The 22,979-nt window shown below is 32.0% G+C and overlaps 1 protein-coding gene across 1 annotated transcript in view; it reads right to left on the bottom strand.

Annotated features, from left to right (window-relative positions):
* The window catches only part of LOC118194173 (V-type proton ATPase subunit D-like), a 92,892-nt gene that overhangs the window by 52,184 nt on the left and 17,729 nt on the right, over positions 1 to 22,979 (bottom strand). The window contains exons 2-3 of the mRNA XM_085816920.1: positions 19,454 to 19,571; positions 4,961 to 5,108 (exon numbers count right to left, since the gene is read on the bottom strand). Coding sequence (XP_085673046.1) covers positions 4,961 to 5,108; positions 19,454 to 19,571 — 266 coding nt within the window. The remainder of the gene's footprint in view (positions 1 to 4,960; positions 5,109 to 19,453; positions 19,572 to 22,979) is intronic.

Genomic DNA, 22,979 nt, shown 5'->3' with positions numbered 1-22,979 from the left:
ATAACCAATGCAATTAAATAATTGCTTTACTCACAGTAGAACCAAGTTGCGGAAGCACATTACGCTTTGATCATATCCAATTATAACGTGGTTGCTCCACAGGGCGGGTCTTCCTGTACATACAGTAGTTTGACGATAGAACAATTTCGGTTTTATTAAGCTGCCATTTTGAAACTCAGTGCTTACCGACACTCAAGATATTAAAATATCCACTGCTTGTTAAAAGCTAGATGCACAGCAGAAATTTTTCTTTCACAGGGAACTGGACACCTCATAAACATATCATAATAAAAATTTTCATTGATTCACCTTTTAATCACACTTAAAAAAGCCAAAAATACGGAGCTCAAACAAACGCTGCTTCACAATCAATGGACGAGTCCACTCTCATAGTGCAGATTACTATTGTGATATTGTCACTGGTCGAATTACACGCCTAACCAAACCCTCGTTGCAGATGAAACAATATTTGGGTGGTGTTTGCAAGGCCGAAACACGAACTTAAATTAAACGTTTGCAATGAGTGTTATGTTAAACGAATTCAATATTTCCGATCAACTCAAGGAATTTTGTAATTTAGAAAATTTGGGTATCGAGGCAGAAGTAGCTGACATAGAAACCACTGAGAAAGAAATAATGAGTGAATTTGAATCCGGAATTACATATCAAAATAAGCGACATAAAGTGAAATTGCCCTGGAAACCAAATATGAAGACATTATTACAAATAGCAACGAACAGATAGCAATGAAAAGATTTTTGAGATTGAAATCTTTTAAAAATGACCCTTCCTTATTTTGTGAATATAACACTGTTCTAAAGAATTATCTTTCGGAGAATATTATTGAACCCGCCCCAGTTGATGAAGTAAATTTACACCAAAATACGTTTTATCTACCTCAACGAGCTGTAATACGTATGGATAAGACTGCAAGCAAATTACGCATTGTGTTTGATGCTTCGGCGCATGCAAAAAGTCAATTATCTTTCAACGATTGCTTATACACGGGACTTAATTTTATGCCTAACCTATTTCTTCATTTGATTAGATTTAGAACGAATCCAATAGCATTTGTTGTAGATATAAAGATGGCCTTTTTCCAAATCGAAATAGATGAAAGTGAACAAAACTACACCAGATTCTTTTGGGAAGAAGATCCAGGAACTGATGATGAAAACAATAAATTAGAAGTTTTTTGGATGACAAGGGTGTTATTTGGGGAGAGATCTAGCTCATTCCTCCTCGCAGTCACAATCAAACATCACTTGAAAAGGGACGTAGATAAATTTCCTCTGACTTCTAAACATCTTAATGAATCATTGTATGTCAACGATTTTATTTGTGGGCAAGTCACTGTTCAACAGACTCTAAAGACTTGTAAAGAGAGTGTAGACATTCTAAAAGAGGCAAGCATGGACCTTCGAAAGTGGAAAACCAATTCTCCTGAGCTAAGTAAAGAATTAAAGAATTTAAACTTCGATGTAGATCAGAGTGAAGAGTCTCTAGATACAAAGTTGATAGCTTCAAAAGTATTGGGAATTGGTTGGGATGAACAAACTGATATGTTTTAACATTTCTTTCAAAACAAACTAACGCAAAAAGACACTTACTACAAGCGGTAGGTTGACTTTTCGATCCAATAGGTTTTATACGACCGTATACTATTAGAGCTAAGTACTTGATGCAAGAAATTTGGTATTTAGGATTAGACTGGGATGAAAAATTGGACAAACAGTTAGAAATTGCTTGGAATAAACAGTGCGATGAGATCCAAGATGTAAAGGAAATAATTATTCCCCGATATTATTTTAAAAATTCTTTGCCTAGTCATGAAATCACTATTTAATTACACTTGTTTTTCAGATGTATCTAAGAAAGCTTATGGTACTGTTGCATACTTACGCATAGAATTAAAGGGTGGAAATATAATTTCTAGGTTTGAAGCATCAAAGGGCAGGGTGGCTCCGTTAAAAACCCTTTCGATTTCTAGATTGGAACTCGTGCGTGCACTTTTCTCTTCAAGATTGGGCAATAAAATCGTAACTGCACTAAGTTTTCCAGTTACTCGATATTTTTGCACAGATTCCTCAATAGCTTATTACTGGATCAAAGGTGATCCAAATAGACATAAGGTGTTCATGAAGAATAGAATAAAAGAAATACAAAAATACAGCAACCCAAAGGAATGGCATCATTGTATAGAAAAGAGTAATCCCACCGATTTGATTTCTAGGGGTTTATCCTTAAGTGAGCTCAAGAATAATCAGCTCTGGTGGACCCTGTTGGTTGACAATGAATAATACAGCATGGCCATCCTCCTTAGAATCAATGGAAGAAACCAAAGTCAATGTCGATAAGTTAGAGTTTAAGAAGTCAGTTGTAAATGCAACTGTTGAAAATAGCCAAACTGAAAACGATTTGATCACAAGATACTCTTCATTGAGTAAATTAATTAGGAAAACTGCTTTATGTTTGAGATTTATATATAACTGTAAAGTGAACCCAGATTTAAGAACAGACTTCATATGTGTTTCTGAATTAAGACATGCTACTGAAGTTTTAGTAAAACTGGTACAGTCAACTGAATTTTGAAGGGAAACAAAGTGCTTAAAAAACGGACAATCAATTCCAAAAAATAGTAAAATATCATCTCAGAACGTATTTCTTGACAAAAATAAGGTAGTGAGAGTAGGAGGAAGACTGGAGTATTCTAAGTTTTCTGAATTTCAGAAACATCAGATACTCTTACCAAAGGCTCATCATTTCACTAATTTAGTTATTGAATATTATCATAGACTACATTATCTTTAATAAGACAGATATATTAGATACCGTCTGGTCAAGAACGAGTTAGAAGAGTAATAAATAAGTGCATAACTTGCTTCAGAACGAAGAATCAAACGGTAAGCCAGATGATATGTAACCTACTTAGGGACAGAGTTGTGCCTTCTAGACCTTTCGAGAAGGTCGGATTAGATTTCGCAGGACCTATAATCAGAAAACCTAATTTGAAAAGATCAAAAGTGACTTTAAAGTCTTATATTGTATTATTTATTTGTTTTTGCACTAAAGCAGTGCACTTAGAAGTTGTTTCTGAGTTAACAACAGAAGCTTTTCTAGCCTGTTTATGACGATTTATTGCCAGAAGATCCAAACCAGCCATTATCTGGAGAAATAACGTCACGAATTTCAAAAGAGCGAGAAATATTCTTAATGCATATAATGATATTTGTGAATCTAACCCAATTCAAGGATTTAGTGCAGAAGAAGGCATCCAATGGAAATTTATCCCACCAGCTTCTCCTCACTTTGGCGGCCTGTGGAAAGCAAACGTAAGATCAGTGAAACGGATTTTGTTAAGGGTAGCAAAATCAGCTATCATGAATTTTGAAGAGTTAACTACTTTAGTTACTCAGATAGAAGCAGTTCTGAATTCCTGCCCATTATCACTGCTTTCTTCCAATCCGAATGACTTACAGCCTTTAACTCCAGGACATTTTTTGACAGGAAATGCTATGTTATCCTTTCCTGAACCACATACTGCTTCGGATTCTCTTTCTTTTCATTACAGGTGGGAACTAGTTCAGAGACTCCAAGCTAAATTTTGGAAGCGGTGGCAGTCCGAGTATCTAAATCAACTACAGAATCGTGCCAAATGGAGCAGTTCGCAGCCAAACATGAAGATTTGTCAACAGATACTGCTAAAGGACTCCAGTTCCAATCCTTTGCATTGGTCATTAGGTCGCATCCAGCAAGTGTATCCTGGTGCTGATGATCTGGTCAGAGTAGTTGAAGTCAAGACCTCTACAGGTGTTCTTCGACGAGCCACAACAAAGTTCCATTGTAAACTCCATGGGAGTTTAAGCGGGGAGAATGGTAAGACCCGCGTAATGCTAGAGGGCGCTGAGATCGTCATTGAATGTTCAGAGACTCGAAAGAAGGTGTGACGCAGTGATGATGTGAGATTCCGAGATTGAGATATTATTATACTCCATTAAATCAATTTATATTTATTGATTGGTGATTATTGATTTTTGATTTATTCAGATTTGATGTGATATTATGTTTTGCTGAACCACCACATATATTCGAAAAAATTGGATTACCACTGAATCTTAAAACCATTGATGCGCAAGTAGTGAGAATAAACTCAATTAAAGCTACTCCCAGAACTGATTTTTTTCAATTGCAATTTTGAGATTCCACCGCCTTTCCACACTGAACTAATAATAAAATATTAGAATAAAAAAATTTTCAAAAATTTGGGAAATGATGAAAATTACATTCTTTTTTTAACATGGAAGAATTAGCATTCTTCCTAAAAATCAGTTTCCTGGCTTGATTCCAACATTCTGCTCTTTTTTGGTTGGGGGGGATCAAGTATTTGCTCGCTTAGTAAAGTGATTTAGTTTTTAAATGAATAACAATCTCTATACCCACAACACTTCCAATAAGAGCTCTCCATTAACTCTAAAACAGCTACCAATTTATCTTCTGGAATCAATTGTTCATTTTCTCAGTAAAATGAGAGAATCATCCAACTCTAAACCCCATCAGTGCAATGAGCTGACTATAATTTGCAACATTTGCATTACCTTGCACCCCCTAGAATGCTACCTCACACACCCAAGAGGTGCAAGCACCCTTGTTGGAAACCCTTGATATAAAACATACTAAAATGTATTAAGAATTATTAGTTACTACGACGAACTCACTTCTACACTTCATATGCTGAAAATTCAGTATACAATTATTAAGTAGGAGAAACATATGATCCCTAGACAAATTTTTAAATTATCATATATTTTTAAAAATGAAACAAAACATAAAAACATTTAAATAAATAATATATTAGTTAATTTTTTAATCCTTATATTCTGCAGAAAGAACAGTAAATACAGCATATATAATAAAGACCAAACTGAAAAGAAGAAAGCTGAAATATTGCAAAACTACTCACCAGCTACATTATCCTTTTTACTCCTGACTTTAATCTGAGCTTTGGTAACATTTTGAAGCACAATATGGTTAAAATCTCCAGTAGTGAATTTCGCCTCAGCCAATGAGAAAGCAGCCTCTTTCATTACATCACCCATAGTTTGCTTGGTCTAAAATAAATCAAATTAAATCTAAGAATTTACATAGCATACTTAAAATTGCCATATCATTTAACTATTCTATTTGTAACAAAAGTTCTGTAACCAGCCACAGACAAGTTGCTAATCCCAAATGAGAGTTTTAAGAGGTTACACTAGCAGATTTTCCCTGAATGTATGAAAATTCTTGATTTGAACAATTGCATAGTTAGAAAATTATACTGTCCAACTGAACTCCAACCAATTTTGTTTTTCACCAGCTTATACTTCACAGCTCAATCTTATTTACCATATCTGGTACTCTCAATTTGGACAGCTATAGCTCCCCAGCCTTTTCCCTGTTGTTCAATATAAAATTGTGATTATGTATTCTCAGATTGCCAACAGATGGAAGTAGTGTTTACAGGGATGCCACTCAAACAGGAGAATGAACTTCCCTGACTAATTCTAAGTGTTTTAAGAAAATTCCAGTCTATCCGCATAGTGCACGTTAGTTGTGCTAAAGGTAAATTCATTATGGTGCCACTTGATAACACAAAAATTTGCTAATTGCATATGACTTATATACATATATATAAAGTATATTACCCAAACAATTACTATTATGACTACAACAGGAGTTATTTTCCATTTTCCTCAATAACTTTCATTTACAAAAGCAATTAAATAAGTACAATGCATTCCATCTAAAACAAAATCAGAAATGAAAATCGTTGATTTTTCAATCCAATGTATGAACTTTTAAACAAAGATTTTCTCCACCATTAATTGTGATAAAATTATGTCACGAATTATATTAAAAAGTATTATACATAAATTCTGGAATGGAAGTTACTGTTCACAAAATGGCAGTGCAGGGCTCATTTATATCTACCTTATTAAATAATATATAATTGGCAAACAATCACCTCAGTGATATTTCAACATTTGCTAAATTCTGAAAGGTTAAAAAAGCATTTTTTCCCTGATACAAAACTGTTAATATAAGCATACATAATATATGTTAAATGTAAATTTTTATTAGAATTAAAAATAAGAAATTTAATATATTTCAAAAGTTCTTTAAAATCTGAGTTATTAATCAAGTCCTTATAAAAGTGATCAAGTCGCATTGCAGCATAATTAACAAAAGTCTCTTTCCAAACACTCTTACTTCTGAATAATAATTCTTTAAACTGCACTTTTGATTTATCTGCAACTGTGGAATTTATCCATTCACTTTCATGCAGTATATGCAGTAACCTCTCCATCCTCTTCTCACATAAAAATTCATTAGACGTAATGAGCTTAGGATCTAACGAAGAAATGTATTTAACTAAGCTATATTTCAATGGGCTTCTTTAAAATATTTTTGACACCAGCTTAACCAAAAATGTTCTGCACCGAGTTCTGAATTTTCTTTTGTTAAGATCAGATACTCCATTTTTAGCTAAACTTGCACCAGCAGCAATACCCACATCTATATCTGCAAAATTACAATAAATGTTTTGATCCAGAATATCTATTTTTATCAGTTTTTCAGGAGTTATTGCCTCTTGCAGTATATCTCATTTGACAAATTTGGAGAGAAGATGACTTAGCATACTATGGAAACTTGTATACAGAAAAGGGGCACAAAGGATCATCTGTCTGAATGGATGTAGAACTCCTGCAACAGAAATAAAAAAAGAGATTTTTGCCAAAAGTATCTTATCTTTAACAGCTTCTCTCAGTCTTGAGCATCTTTTTGAAGTATTGAGCTAAACCAAATGACACTAAATACAGTCAAAAGTCATTAATTCGGACACCCATAATCCGGACCTCAAAGCTACAAACTTTCTGCGCATGCATCCCGTTGACCTTTACGGCTGTGAATATGCGTGTGCGCATGTGCATAATACGTTAACGCATGCGCATTTAATGTATAACGGACGATATAAGCTAAGCTAAAATTACTTAATTCAGTTAATGTTGCAGATTGCGTTGTTCCTTAATTTTCGAATTGGATCTGGCTTATTATTTTTTGCAGACTGTTAGAGCAATTTTATAAAAGTAAGCTTGAACTTTCGATTATGTCAAATAGAATTTCCGATATATATTTGTTAATATGTAAAGGATCTGCAAAGCGATATATTTACTAAAATGTAAAGGATCTGCAAAGCGAAAGTATGTTTCGAAGTCCATTAAACAAAAAGTGGAATTGCGGCAAAAAATGGATAAAGGCATATCCTTCGTTTTTCTAACCATTCCGAAATCTGTTTATCAATTTCACCCTGCTCTGCGGCAGGGGGGGGAAGGAAACGCCGCGGCGTGCAATGAATTGGAAGTTGATCTGTCAGCACTATCCTTATCTTCAGGGCAGATGTTTTTATTTTATTTGCCTTATAATTCCTTACTAAATGTAGTATTTCATCTCGATGTACTCCATCTTTGATATGATTTAAATCAAATTCCTCCTCATTATAATTCGCTTCTGATAGTGAAGAAAGTGACACAGAGGTTATTGAAAACGAAAAAATTTTGATTGACAAAATAGTCGGTATTCTCAACACAGCAATTATAGGACTTGAACAGCAGAACTTCGTAACTGAACAAGAAATTATGTCTGTTTATAGAATGAAAGAGGAAGTATTATCACATAAAAAATGAAGCAACTTAAACAACTTACATTGAAAGAAATGTTTAATAAAGTAAACAAATAAATATTAAGCTTTTTTTTTTTTGGTAAATTTTGATACTTTTTAGATCATAATTGTTCTTTATTTCATAAATTATGGTTTCATGTTTTTAATTTTATAATTTCTGCATGCCATCTTACCAGATTTAAACTGATGATCTCTAATCCGGAAAAATCGATAATCCGGAATCGCCGAAGTCCTGAGGTGTCCGGATTAACGACTTTTGACTGTATGACATTTTTGTACGTCGCAGGGTCATAGCTTTACCTTTATTGCTGTTATCAAACATTTTCTGGAACAGAATAACAGCGTCATTAAATAAATTATACAAAACATGTGAAGAAACAAATTTCATAGCCCACAGTAATTCTGCAGCTAAAATTTTGTCCTTAGTTATGAAGGAGTTAAGTTTGATGATTCAGCAACTAGTGCTGAAGACTGCTGTGTTTCAGAACTTTTTTATCTATGGAGAAATAGTTTTTTTAAGTTTTCCAAGTTCCAAGTTTTCTTCATAGAAATGATTTTCTTATGTTTTACACTGTTTATGTGGCTTGTGATTGCTTTCCTTCCCATGTTACTAAGCATGATATTTTTTTGGCAAAACATGTATCTTGCCATGTTAGGAGCTCCTTCGATAGGTTGCAACCATGGACTCCACTGAGAATTGAGATTAGAATCTGCCCAAGCTGGATTAAAAAATGCATTTTGTTCAGACATTTTGCAGCTAAAGGAAAGGAAGAAATCTAATATTTTTAAATACATTGAAGTATTTTATACTTATTTAGCAACATACATAACTTACAAATATGTGCACTAAATTTCGTAATGGTATGTTATCATACTGCCAGAATTAGTTTCACAAGTATGCCATAGAAAATTGTCCGAAATTTGAAAGTATCAACTAATAAGAAATAAATTTAGAAGGAAGAAGCAACATTAAATGACATGAATAACATTTAAATAAATTAATTGAAGATTAAAAAGTGAATTACAATAATTAACGGTAATTTGCCGAATATAGTTACATTGAATGGTTAGCCAAGATAACTTGATATTATTTTGTTTAATTTACTGCAAAATAACAAGGCATTTATAAAAAAGAAAAATGTTTAAAAGATTTTGTTTTGTACGAGCATGGGGGAAAAGCACAGCAAACTTGGAAATTTCCAACAAGAGCAGGATTGATTACTTATTTTTACTACATGAAGTGTATAAAAAAAAAGAGGGGACAAACTTTTTAATATGTAATGTTTGTTTCTGAATTTGGTCACAAGTTTTATCCGTTTATTTCTCAAAAGTAAGCTTTTAATGTGAATTATTTAAAAATCAAAACAACGGAAAACTGAATTCAGAACTAAAAAAGAGGGGGAAGAATATTTTGCCATTTACAAAACAAAGTCCATTTTTTTAATGAAATTTATAAGCTATCAGATTTTTTTTTGCGTAATTTCGAAATCCGATAATCATATTATATACAGTCAAAAGTCGTTAATCCGGACTCGTCGGGACTTCGGCGATTCCGGATTATAGATCATCAGTTTAAATCTCGTAAGATGGCATGCAGAAATTGTAAAATTAAAAATATGAAACCGTAATTTATGAAATAAAGAACAATTATGATCTAAAGGGTATCAAAATTTACAAAAAAAAAAAAAAAGCTTAATATTTATTTGTTTACTTTATTAAAAATTTTTTTCAATGTAAGTTGTTTCGTTTTATGTGATAATACTTTCTCTTTAATTCTATAAACAGACATAATTTCTTGTTCAGTTACAAAGTTCCGCTGTTCAAGTCCCGTTAATTGCTGTGCCGAGAATACCGACTAACTCATCAATCGAAATTTTTTCATTTTCACTAACCTCTTTGTCACATTCTTCATGTCTTTATCCATTTTTTGCAGCAATTCCACTTTTTGTTTGATGAACATCAAAACATACTTTCATTTTGTACGATCCTTTGGGAGCTCCAGAATCGGAAATTCTATTTGACATAATCGAAAGTTCAAGTTTACTTTTATAGTATTGCTCTTACAGTCTGCAAAAAATAATAAGCCGGATCCAATTCGAAAATTAAGGAACAACGCAATCATCAACATTAACTGAAATCGATAATTAGATAATTTTAGCTTATACGGTCCGTTATACATAAAACGCGCATGTGAAAACGTATTCTGCACTTGCGCACACTCATATGCGCAGTCGTAAAAGGTCTTACGCGCACGTGTGAACGCCTATGCGCATGTGTCAACGCGCCGCATGCGCAGAAAGTTTTTAGCTTTGAGGTCAGGATTATAGATCATTCCGAATTATGGGTGTCCGAATTAACGACTTTTGACTGTACACGCCGCCAACGATGTTGAAAAGCTTAACAGTTCAATTTGATTTGTTTAATACTGCACAAAATACGATTCAAAAAGCAACAATAAACTTCTTTTACTTTAAAAATGCACTGCATGAATTCTTATTGTTTCAACAAGCAAATATGATAGACTGTTAAGTAAACATACATTAAAAAAAGTTAAGATATAGAAGATTACAAAATTTAACTTACAAGACTTTTTAACTGAAAATAGAAAAACGAGCTCTTTTAATCATGAGGCAGAACTTCAACTCTTTCTTCCGTTCCACACATGCATGCAATTCTTTGTACGAGCCCCTGAATTCAAGAGGTTACTAGAAACACAGATACTGGAATTTTTTTTTCCTTTCCGAAAGACAATATGATTGGCGCTACGCCAGCTGCCCGAATGATGATACATAATTTTCTAAGAACGTGATCGCTTTCAACATTGGCACGAAAATTGCTATTTGGGGGATCGCCAATATGAAATTCCCTGATTTTCACTACAATAGTTAAATTCCCTGACTTTTTCTGGTTTTCCAGGCAGCGTGGCAATGCTGTGTTTATTTGTAAAAAGAAACTGGATGTCATAATTGTGTATATGTAGCAGTTCGTGTTGGAAGCTCATCAATAAATGTTATGTGGAACAACGCTCTCTGTTTATTACTTTAAATTCGATCCAGTCTGATTTATTATAGAGATTTAAACATACAGTCAAAATACAGTCATTCGGACACCCATAATCTGGAATGATCTATAATCCGGACCTCAAAGCTAAAAACTTTCTGCGCATGCGTCAATACCTTTACGGCTGTGAATATGCGTGCGCATAATATGTTTACGCATGCGCGTTTAATGTATAACGGACGATATAAGCTAAGCTAAAATTATCTAATTCAGTTAATGTTGCAGATTGTGTTGTTCCTTAATCTTCGAATTGGATCGGCTTATTATTTTTTGCAGACTGTTAGAGCAATTTTATAAAAGTAAGCTTGAACTTTCGATTATGTCAAATAGAATTTCCGATATATATATTTATTAATATGTAAAGGATCTACAAAGCGAAAGTGTGTTTCCATTAAACAAAAAGTTGAATTGCTGCTTGAATCTTCAGCGCATATGTTTTTATATTATTTGGCTTATAATTCCTTACTGAATGTAGTATTTCATCTCGATGTACTCCGTCTTTGATATGATTTAAATCAAATTCCTCCTCATTATAATTCGCTTCCGATAGTGAAGTGACACAGAGGTTATTGAAAACGAAAAAATTTCGATTGACAAAATAGTCGGTATTGTCGACACAGCAATTAACGGACTTGAACAGCGGAACTTTGTAACTGAACAAGAAATTATGTCTGTTTATAGAATTAAAGAGAAAGTATTATCACATAAAACGAAGCAACTTACATTGAAAAAAATTTTTAATAAAGTAAACAAATAAATATTAAGCTTTTTTTTTTTTTGTAAATTTTGATACCCTTTAGATAATAATTGTTCTTTATTTCATAAATTACGGTTTCATATTTTTAATTTTATAATTTCTGCATGACATCTTACCAGATTTAAAATGATGATCTATAATTCGAAAAAATCGATAATCCGAATCGCTGAAGTCCCTACGAGTCCGATTAATGACTTTTGACTGTATTTGTTTATGGGACTATTACGAACCAGAATAATCGACACACTGAACATTTCAAAAATGAAAGGCATTCTTGAAAATTTGAAAAAGAAACCATCGGTTGTAAGACAATTAACTACAGAACTGCTAATAAAAGTTGAACAAATTTAGCAAATAATATTCCGCTAAATGAAAAAATTGAAATAATCGAGGATTTGTATGAACATTTAATCGAGAAAATTAACAATGAAAAGCTGAACAGAAATCGAAACGCAAGTAAATTCAGAGGAGATTCAATTTTCAGGCATAAATGGCAGATAATAGCTGTTCACTTTATATGTCCAGTTCAGGTGTGACTGTAAATCGAAGACTACACAAAAATGGATAGATACTGTGAAGAAAGATTTTGTTAATTAAAAGCACAGGCTTAAGCAACTATACTGAGCATGCGATCATGTAGGATAAATTGTGAAAGAATAGCATAAAGTCAAGCCCGTGCCAAGCCTAATTGGCACCGGCGTGAAATTTTCTAGCGAACACCTTTATGTAGTGACAATACTAAAGGGACATTAGTATCATTAGTATTAGGGCACGTGGTTATAACTGGATTTTTAATCAGAGTTGCACTGGCCGCCTATCCAGTTATAACCACGTGCAGTGCTGATAAGGACCACGTGTTTCTGAGACTCCTTCTCCTTTATTTTCTTCTTTCTAGTATTTCTTTCTCCTGATGAGGAGGGACCTTTAGCTGCCCTCGAAATCGATTGAGTGTTTCATTATACTTATGCTAAATACAAGGTTGTTTTTACGATTTTGATTGTCACATTAGCGTGTTTCTCTTCTAGTCTATATTCCCTTCTAGTTCTGATTTGAGTGAAAATGACAATGATGACATTAAAAATGAAGACAAATCAATTTCAGACTGATAACGACGAACTAAACGCTGCAAATAAGAAGGTGGAACAAAGAAAATCTTCAAGAGAAAAGAAACAGCCAGTTAGGTATCCTGATCCTGAGATGTACCAAGTAATGTTTGCACAACAAGACACTCTGACATTTGAAGATATTGTAAATCTACCACAAGTAGAACAAGAACCATGGAAAAGAGCTATGGACGAGAAATGAAATCTATGGAAGATAACGACATCTGGGATTTACAAAGTTTACCCCCTGATAAAAGAGCCATTTCCTGCAAATGGGTTCTAAGTAAAAAACGAGATGGAACTTACAAAGCCAGGCTTGTTGCTCGTGGCTTTATGCAAAAGGAAGGCGTAGATTATACAGAAACGTTTTCTCCAGTGATTATTATGTGCTCTTTACGTTTAATCCTGGTAATTATCAATAATGAAGGTTTGCAAACTTTTACTTTAGATGTCAAGACAGCTTTCTTGAACGGTAAGTTAGATGAAATCATCTACATGGACCAGCCAAAAGGATATGATGATATGAGTGGTAAGAAATGTAAACTTAAAAAGAGTTTATATGGTCTTAAACAGTCTCCTAAAAAATGGTATCAGAAATTTCTTAATTTTGTTATTAAATTAGATTTTAAGCAATTGGACTCTGAACCATGTATTTTTATCAGAAATTTAAATTGTAAAAAAGTAATTATGGCTCTTTATGTAGATGACTTATTAATTGCAGGTTCGGATGTAAAAGAAACAAATATTATAATATCATTGTTATCTAGTGAATTTCCAATGTCAAAATCTGAAAGAGTCTCAGAATTTTTAGGCATTAGACTGAAATTTGAGTCTGGTTGTTTATATTTAGATCAGAAACCATATATTGAAAAATTACTTGATAAATTTAAAATGTCTGATTGTAAAACAGCCCAAACTCCCATTGAACCAAAATCTACAGCAGCTGATTTTCAGAAAAGAAATGCATTTCATGGCCCATACAAAGAATTAATTGGATCTTTACTTTACTTAGCATATATCACAAGGCCAGATATTGTTTTTGCAGTAAATTGCTTAAGCGACTGCAGGAGCATCCTACTGATGTTGCCTGGTGTGCTCTAAAAAGAATTCTTAGATACTTGAAAAACACCTTAAATTTAAAATTGATATACAAAAAGGGTGATTTGGAAAGGGCAAACTTGTGTTTGTATGTAGATGCAGATTGGGGGGGGGAGATACTCAAGATAGGAAATCAATTACTGGTTACTTTATAATGTTTTTAAACTGTCCTATTATGTGGTGCTGTAACAAGCAAAAGTGTATTGCACTTTCATCAACAGAAGTTGAAATAATTGTTTTATGTAAAGGTATTCAAGATATTTTATGGATAAAAAAATGTAGTAAATGAAATTTCCAGTGTTAAAAATGTTTATATTTTTGAGGATAACCAGTCATGTATCAAAAGTATTGTTAATGAAAACTTTTCAGGTAGGTTGAAACATATAGATATAAAATTAAAATTTACTCGTAAGACTGTTAAGGAAAATATTAGAATTGAATATGTGCAATCAGGTTTGCAAATTGCAGATATGTTAACTAAGGCTTTGTCCAAAACAAAATTCTATGAACTGTTATCATTGAGCTGTTTAAAAATTGTGTAATTCTTTTATGTTTTGTATAATGTGCGATTAAGGGGGAGTGTTGAGATATTTGTAATCGCATTCTTACTGGTTAAAAGGAAGTATAGCTTTCTGTCACGTCCGATACATTCATTAGCTTTCAGCCAGGTCCGAGTTATTCTGAAACTTAAATCTCATTCTGTATGTTACTTTTGATTGGTTATTTATTGTGTCTTGTTTATGATTTGTTAAACCATGAACTGTTATAAAGTTATATATATAAACTCTGTAACCGCTTATCCTTGCTTCTACTTATCTCTGCTTGTATTATTCTGCTTGTACTTACTTATCTGTGCTTGTGCTCAACTCTGCGTGTATCTCTGCATGTAACTCTGTGTATCTCTGCATATCTCAGTAACAAATATTTGTTTTGCGAACCACGGCATTTTCTATGTTTAACAGTTCCGCTGTTCAAGTCCTATAATTGCTGTGTCGAGAATACCGACTATTTTGTCAATCGAAATTTTTTTGTTTTCAATAACCTCTGTGTCACTTTCTTCACTATCAGAAGCGAATTATAATGAGGAGGAATTTGATTTAAATCATATCAAAGACGGAGTACATCAAGATGAAATACATTTAGTAAGGAATTATAAGCCAAATAAAATAAAAACATCTGCTCTGAAGATAATGATAGTACTGACAGATCAACTTCCAATTCATTGCGCGCTGCAGCGTAATGCGTCAACGAGATGCATTTCTGCGCATGCCTCAAAGCGACGCATGCGCAGAAAGTTTGTAGCTTTGAAGTCCGGATTATGGGTGTCCGAATTAACAACTTTTGACTGTATTTTGTGTCTACCGCTGCAATCGTAGTAATTTGTGCAACATTTTTTTGTGCTTTTGCTTGGTAATTGCTTGTTTTTATTGTTATTCTACATTAAAAAATAGGAAAGTGCACTTACATATTATTATGTTAAACTTAGGCTAGTTTTTTCAATTCAGAAAAGCCACAATTTGAGCATAATTATACGAAAAATATTTTTTTTACATGAACCGTTTGTTTATTAAACTAAACATTATTATCTTTTGAGAAGAAAGGATTGACGTATTTATGGGGTACCACTGAATTTAAGATATACCTATTTGAAATTTGAAGTGGAGTAAAAATATACAAGGTATTCTGAGATAAAAAATGTTCCATTTTCCGATTTTTAGCTATACGGAAAACCGAAGGAAAATGCATACTTTAAATTTGATTTATTTACTTTAATAAACAAAAGAGTACCAGCACCTCCTTGAATTATTTGGTATTGATCTAAAAGTTCATATATTTTCCAAGCAATGGTTCAAGGTATACTCACTTTTTGAGAAGTTCTGTTTTCATTTTCCCCCCAGATGTCGGAAGAAAAAAAGAAAAAACTGTCTGTGTCAGAATGTAATGAAGGAAAAAAAAGCGAGAGGAAGACTTAACAAACCAGAACTTTAAAATTACTCAGTTTTTTTTTTTTTTTTTCAAAACGCATAGAATACCCAAGCTGACGCTACTAGTACTAGTTGTCCATCAGCATCTCGGCTACCAGTGCAATTACCAAAAGAACCTAATATAGTACAAAGTTTGAAATCCGGACTTTTATTATCTGGAATGATCTAAAATCCGGACCTCAAAGCCACAAACATTTTTTTTTTATATGCTTCACGCATGCGCATTTGATTTTTCCTTCCATAATAGAATTCAAATTAAAAATTAAATTATAATACATTAAAAATTAAAAAATTACATTGCAAAAATTTCAGCAGAATTTTACAACTTACTTCATGAAGTTTACACTAGTCAGAAGGTTGATTGGTGTAAAATTTTCTATTGAGCTACCTGTGCTTGTGAAGAAAGTGTTAAGAGATGAAAGATGATGTATGGCAAGCAAGGCCAAAAATATCAAAAGGCAAAGAAAGAGCAATGGGGTAGAAAAGAAATCTTCAAGCAATATGCAAAGAAATATCTCAAGCTACAACAATTTCACTAGCATCAGCATATAACGTTTTGCAAAAAGTATCGTAAAAGAAGAAAGTTGATGACTGATGAGTTCTTCACTGTTTAATGTGACTTTACTGAAACAAAGGTTTGATGATAAAGTGAAATATTTCTGTCTTGAACAATCTGAAGAAACATGGATTAGTGATTTAAGCCACAGCTAAAATTGCAGACAATCTAATGATTCTCTCCATTACTAAAAAATATTTTAACATGCACTATTGCAGATGTAGCAAACGATGATTTCTATATGGGGTGTACCATGGAACCATTATCAAAAAGAAAGTTCCAATTATTTACACGAGTCAACCAGACCTCAAATCCCTCTCCCTCATATCTCCCTGAAAAACCCCAAGTGTGGAGAGAGTTTTTCTTTCCTGAAAGAGGTTTATTCGGTGATCTCACAAGCCATTGAACAACTGAAAAATAGCAGTACCATGCAAGTAACAACAAATCTTTCAAGAGATTGGATTGTGAATATTGAGAAGGAGAGGAACTACTGCAGGAGGAGATAAAAGAAATAAAATAAAACTTGAGGGGCTGGAAAATTGAAGACCATTACCTTTTAAATTACCTTTATATTTACCTTTTAGCATACTCCAGTGGTCATTGTCTACTCTAAAAATAACATCTCTATTATAATAATTTGCAGAATTTTTTGCAATTTTGTTTGTTACCCTGATGATAAACAGTCTAAAACCAATTAAATCATTGCACACATAGTGTAATTAAAGAAATTAAATTACTAATTGATAAAAATAGGTGTGTCATTGCATAATTCCCATTTCAAAATGAAACTAACTGTATTTAAAAAATAAAACTGTTTGTTGCAGCTAAGTCACATTTAAGTTGCCAAAAAGCTTCATGCGGCTCACAAACCATAGTTTGATCTTGCCTGTAACAGAAGAAAGCACTGTGATAAATCAGTTATCCTAACTTCATATTTACAAAAGAATGTTACTGGAAGTAAGTCATTCATGACTCCTGCAATTATGCATGAGCTTATCTACCTGTTTTTTGATGTAATAGAACTTAAAAAGTCACTGTTTACAGAATATCCACGAATATTCATGACCTATTGAAGCCAATTTGGTTTTCATGATTTTCTTGGCAGTTGCAACTGAGTGGCTGAAATAAAGGTGTAATGGCAGTACTAAAATGTCTCATAAAATTTTACTTTTGGCATTACAGTAATCACAGATAAGAACTTTCTTTGCCCAATATAGTAAACGAAGACTTTACATCGCAAGCAAACCACTTCCACTTTTATTGATAAACTGTACTGGTCCATTTAAGAATGTAAAAGAATTAAAATGCCAAGCAGAACAGATTGATAGGGGAATTTTAAGAAGGAAATTTTAGCTACTAGATGGTTTGTTCCCAGTTTTAAATATATTTCTGCTGTTTGATGAAATTTTGAGGCTAGTGTTTGCATTTCAAAGTGCTAAAATAAATTAGAATAGAGTGAAACTTGTATGAAGACTATATGAAAAAAATCAAGAGTATCTGTTTCTTTTTAGATCTTGCTTTAATGTGTGATGGTCTTCAAAAATTAACAGAAGTTAGTACAGTGTTGCATAGGGCTATATATTTATTCTGCTCACAGAAAAAAAATCAAATTTAAAACTGTTTAAAAAAATATGGAGCATTTTTATCTGGTAGTCTCAGAAACAAGACCGTTTGCATTTAAAAGAAATTTCAATGGAAAATGGCACAGAGAAATCATAATAATCCAATAAAATTTTACAGCAGTTTGAAAACTCAAATGCAGAGCCAATTTTTAGCACAAAATTCTCAAATAGGTTGAAGTGCACAAGTGTAAAATTTGGCTAAGTTATTCTACTTTAACTTTTGTTGAAACAGAAAGAAAAATCAACTAGCATGAAAGACCAGAATTACCCAACAGATAAATTCTAAGGGATTTTGAACATCTTTCAGAAAAGAGGATTCCATCAAATCTATGTCTCTTTTGAAAACAATCAAGATCATCCCAATTTGGTGAATATGAATAGAACTTCTTACAGATTAATTTAATACTGACTTTAACAACAGTTCATTACATTTAAGCACTCATTGTTTATACACCTAGTATCCTTTTTAAACTTTCAAAGCATGCAAATTCACGGTTTCTAAAAGAGCAAAAAAGCAAGTAGTGAAATCAGGCATAACACAATCAGCAAACACTCCTTATGCCAAACTGGAAATTATTGTGAACTATAATATGAGCGTTATTGCATGCTCTTGGTAAAAAATGGTAATTCTTCAACTACCTTTATTTTTTTCTCATTTGGAATCTAAAATAATGAATCTCTTCATTTAAGCTGAGAAATAAGTAGAAGAATCTGTTTCAAAATCACATATTCAGTATGAATCTATTATATATTTGAAATTTATTTACACGTTAACATATATTAAATATGGTAACATCCATTTTATTTATACAAATTAATTCTAAAACCTAATTATAATTTACATACATTATTTTGAAAATGGCTATTGTAACTAAAGTTATTCATTTAACTCATGTTTATAAAGTTACTAAATAAATTCCTGTTGTCATAAAGAAGAATATTTTTCTTAAAAGAGCTTATTGCAATTGAGAATAATTATTTACCATTATCCAATTAAAAAAAATATCCTTTGTAACTATTTCCTTCTTTCCATGGACAGCAGCAGGAGAAAAGCATTAATTAAAATCACATCCCTCACTGCTTTTTTCTGCTTCACTTTTGGCATCCAAATCATCAGAGCTGTAGCTGGGGTTTTCAACACCCTGGCACAACTATAGATCTTGCACTCTCCTCTTGTTTGCTACGAGTGGAAAAGATTTCATTTAAAAAAATCGTAACATCAGCTAGGCACCCACTGGAAGCTGCGCCTGGGGACATATGTCCTCCCTTACCCCCCCTCTAGCTACGCCCTTGCAAATCATTCATAGATAAGCATTTTCTTGACACTAATTTTGACAATTTCTGCAAAATGATTAATTTGATGACTTTTGTCCAAATATAAGTTACAATTTGGAGTTTACGTGAAACCTGTTTTAGTTAATTCTGAAAACCAGTTAAACATGTGTTTTAACAGATTTTGAAACACATATTTACACTATGTAAAAACATAACATTACTTCATAACAATACGTTTCATTAAAAAAAATATAGATAAGAATTATAAACCAACTACCTCTACAATCTTTTTAAGTATCTGCCGAAATCTTAGTTGCAATGCATCAGCTTTTCTTTTCAGAAGTCCATGTCCTTTCTGTGCAGCTTTCAACCGACCTTTCATGACAGTCATTGCCCTTAAAAGTAATATATAATAAAAGTTTACATGGTTATAATCTGTTGTATCATAATAAATATATAATAATAAATATATAATAAGTTTGAGAATATTTAATATTTAAAGAGTATCTTATGATGTTCACATTGATTCTTCTCTTCCGGGGGACCTACCCTGAAATTGGCTCTCTTTCCAGAACGGTGCGAAACAAAGTGTGTGAGGAATGAGATCTTCCCAGTCTTGAAAAAAAAAAAAACCTCTTTCCTAAGTGACCTCGGTAAGGTGCTGCTAGCTCTTTAACCCTCCTGGTTAAATGAGAATTTGGCTATTTTCCCCAACTCAGATTGCCGATATTATTTGGCGAGAGTTTAGAGTTCCTTTTTTTCCGTTCCTTATTTTCCGGGTGACATTTTTTCGTTCCTTAATTTCCGGCGACATTCTGTCCGTTTCCCTTTTTTCCAGGTGACAACTTTTTCCGCACACCACGCATATGCCATTAACTTTCATAGCATTATATATATTTTGCCTTGAAACAATATAAGAGGTAAAATTTTAGTTTTAAATGTCACTTCAGGTTCTCTGACTATTTCCGAGATACGAGCGATATACATATAGTAATGGTATCAATTAGAGACTACGATCTTAGAATCGCTTCCTCACATGTATGCAATTTGCTTTCAATTTTAATATCTTTTATAGTCTGACTCAAGCGGTAAATAATATTTTGAATATTTAGTAAGAAACATGCGTTATTCTACCCACAGTTTAACATTTCATTACTCTGCATTGTTGTTTCGTTGTTTCATTATGTTTGCCTATCATTTGCTCGTTTCGTATTGTTGGAATTGAGTATTACACTCATATTCCAAATATATTTTATACACGTCAATAGTTATACTAGTATTTCCTTCCTTGCTTGGAATGATAAATTAATTATCTGAATGAAAAACTTTAGTTGGCATCACGGTGTATTGATTTCGTCTGCTTGTAATATTTACAGTGAATCTTGTCAAGCGTGTGTTTTCGACGAAAGATTGACCTTAGGTATTTAATTTAATATGGCATTTGGAAATATTAATTTTGGACACTATGCGCGATGGCTAACTGATCAAGAAATTGAGAAGTTGACTAAAGAAAAAGTATCTGTGTGTGATTTTAAACAAAATAAACTAGAAGCTGATTCCAAAAAGAACTGGGATCTTTTCTATAAAAGAAACAAAACAAATTTTTTCAAAGATCGGCATTGGACTGTCAGAGAGTTCGAAGAGTTGGCGAATACTACCGTTGTGAATATTGCAAAGGTATTAATTTTCTGAGTGCTTCTAGAATCTTACTCCCTTTGTTTAACCAACTTTTATGTTTATAATTTTTGAGTTTAGTCTAACATTAATAAATAGTTTAAAATTATTTAGTATTACCTATAATAAGTTCTCATCGAATCGAATCAATATTATTTTGAGAAATACTAATTACTATCTTTTTAATTTGTGTTGCCTTTTTTCCTAATTTTAAAAAGTGGCTTTAGTAGTTCAGTCAATGGTAGACATTAGAGTGGTCAGTCGACAGAGCCTGTAATTTACTTTATTACGAAACAAAAATGTTTCTACATATTTTTTATTAATTTTTTTGCTTGAATGTTTCTTGTAAAATTACAGTAAATTTCTGAGCAGTTGGAGTTAAAGGAACAATGGAGGTAAACAACTAAGTATTTATTATTTATAGAAATCTCAACAAAAGATAAAAAATTACTTTAAGATTTTTTTTTAGTTTTCTGTATGTACCAGGTTACATGTTTAATTGGTTAATACCCTTTATATTTCCTTAAGGTGCCTGCAAACTGAAATATTAAGCATTTATTTAAATGAATTTAACTTAGATGCTAACCCTTGCTATCTAAGCATAAGTGCTATTTGATGTAAGTAAAATTGTATACAGTTTATTTTTAGAGAGAAAAATCTCATTCATATTAAATCAGAAATGGTATGAGATCATTGTAACATAATATGAACAGTAAATAAATAGATTTCATTTTATATCTTCAAATTAATAAATATTATTAAGCAGAAAACTATTAATATTGGTTTTAGAATACAGTCAGTTTGAAGCAAGTCTGAAAAATTAATACATTGATGTACAGCAAAAATTAATGTTGTTTTGCAGGTATGCCTGAATTGCAAATCATGTAACAACTCCTAGTTGTATATTTTAATGTAGTTATATTTTGAAATATTTTTAATAATTAATATTTTTGTAAATTATAGCATTTATATAATAATTTTAAAATGAGTGCTTAGCACATAGTTTCTGAATAATAAAACAAATGACAAATAATTACAGACTGTGTATTGCTGTGTTGATATTATTTTTAGAACTGGTAATGATTATTGGATTAGGAAAAAAGGTGTATATATTAGAAATATTCTCCTTAATTATGTATACCAAATTTGTCTGAAAAACATTACAAATATGTATATTCATGATGTTATTCAGTAAAATATGTTTCAGCTTCCTTTGTGGGAACAGGTATCTGATTATCCAGTTCAAATCTAATGAATTTATTTTGTAACTTAGGATATGATCTACCTTTGTTGATTCTCATTTTAATTTTGGGTGAGAAATTTAACTTTTAATTAGATGTAAAAGTCTTGATAAAGTTATTGTTTATTTAAAATTAATTGTGTAGAATAAATTTCAGTTTCTCTACAGCTGTCCCAGCACAAACTTTTAAGTTCTTTTTATAGGTAAGTTAATATGTTAGAAGTCATGAAAAATCATTGGTGTTTACTTGTTAAATAAATGATTTTATCCTTTACTTCTTTGTATACTCTGAAATGCAGGCCATCTCTGAATTTTTAACCTTAAATTGCTATCAATGTCTATATCATTCACCATGCCATCAAAGATTAGAAATTTGAATGAATTTTTGCACTATAACAGTCTTATTTTATTTGAATTTATTTTTATTCAAATAAATTAATAATTTAAATCAAAAGAAAATGTCTTTCTGTAGGAAAATAAATGGCAATATAGCACAGAGAATCCATACCTCATATGAATATTATTTTGTAAACATGTGCAAGAGTAATGGGAATTATTTATTTGTGTTAAATATAGTGTTTATATGTGCTAAAGTAATGATATCAATTTAAAAAATATAAAACCATGGCTGACTTACTAAAAATTTTCTTTTCTATATGAAAAATGTTTCATTATTAAATGATGTCAGTTCCTAGTTGTAGCTTGTAATATTTTTTAACTTGAACGTATGGTTCTTATTAAAACGAATTTTGGCTATCATTGTATGGCATTAATTTTAATATAAAAACAGCTAGATAGATTTTAGGCAAAAGCAGGATCTTTCTTTAGTTATAACTCTTGGTATTGAGTAAAGAGTAACTATGTATCTCATGAAGAGTAAACTGTATTT

Source organism: Stegodyphus dumicola, chromosome 5 (genome assembly GCF_044657685.1).
Source record: "Stegodyphus dumicola isolate Sdum_Otavi_A_Nest chromosome 5, ASM4465768v1".
In the NCBI taxonomy this organism is placed as follows: Eukaryota; Metazoa; Arthropoda; class Arachnida; order Araneae; family Eresidae; genus Stegodyphus; species Stegodyphus dumicola.
This window is presented reverse-complemented; position numbering and strand designations above follow the sequence as displayed.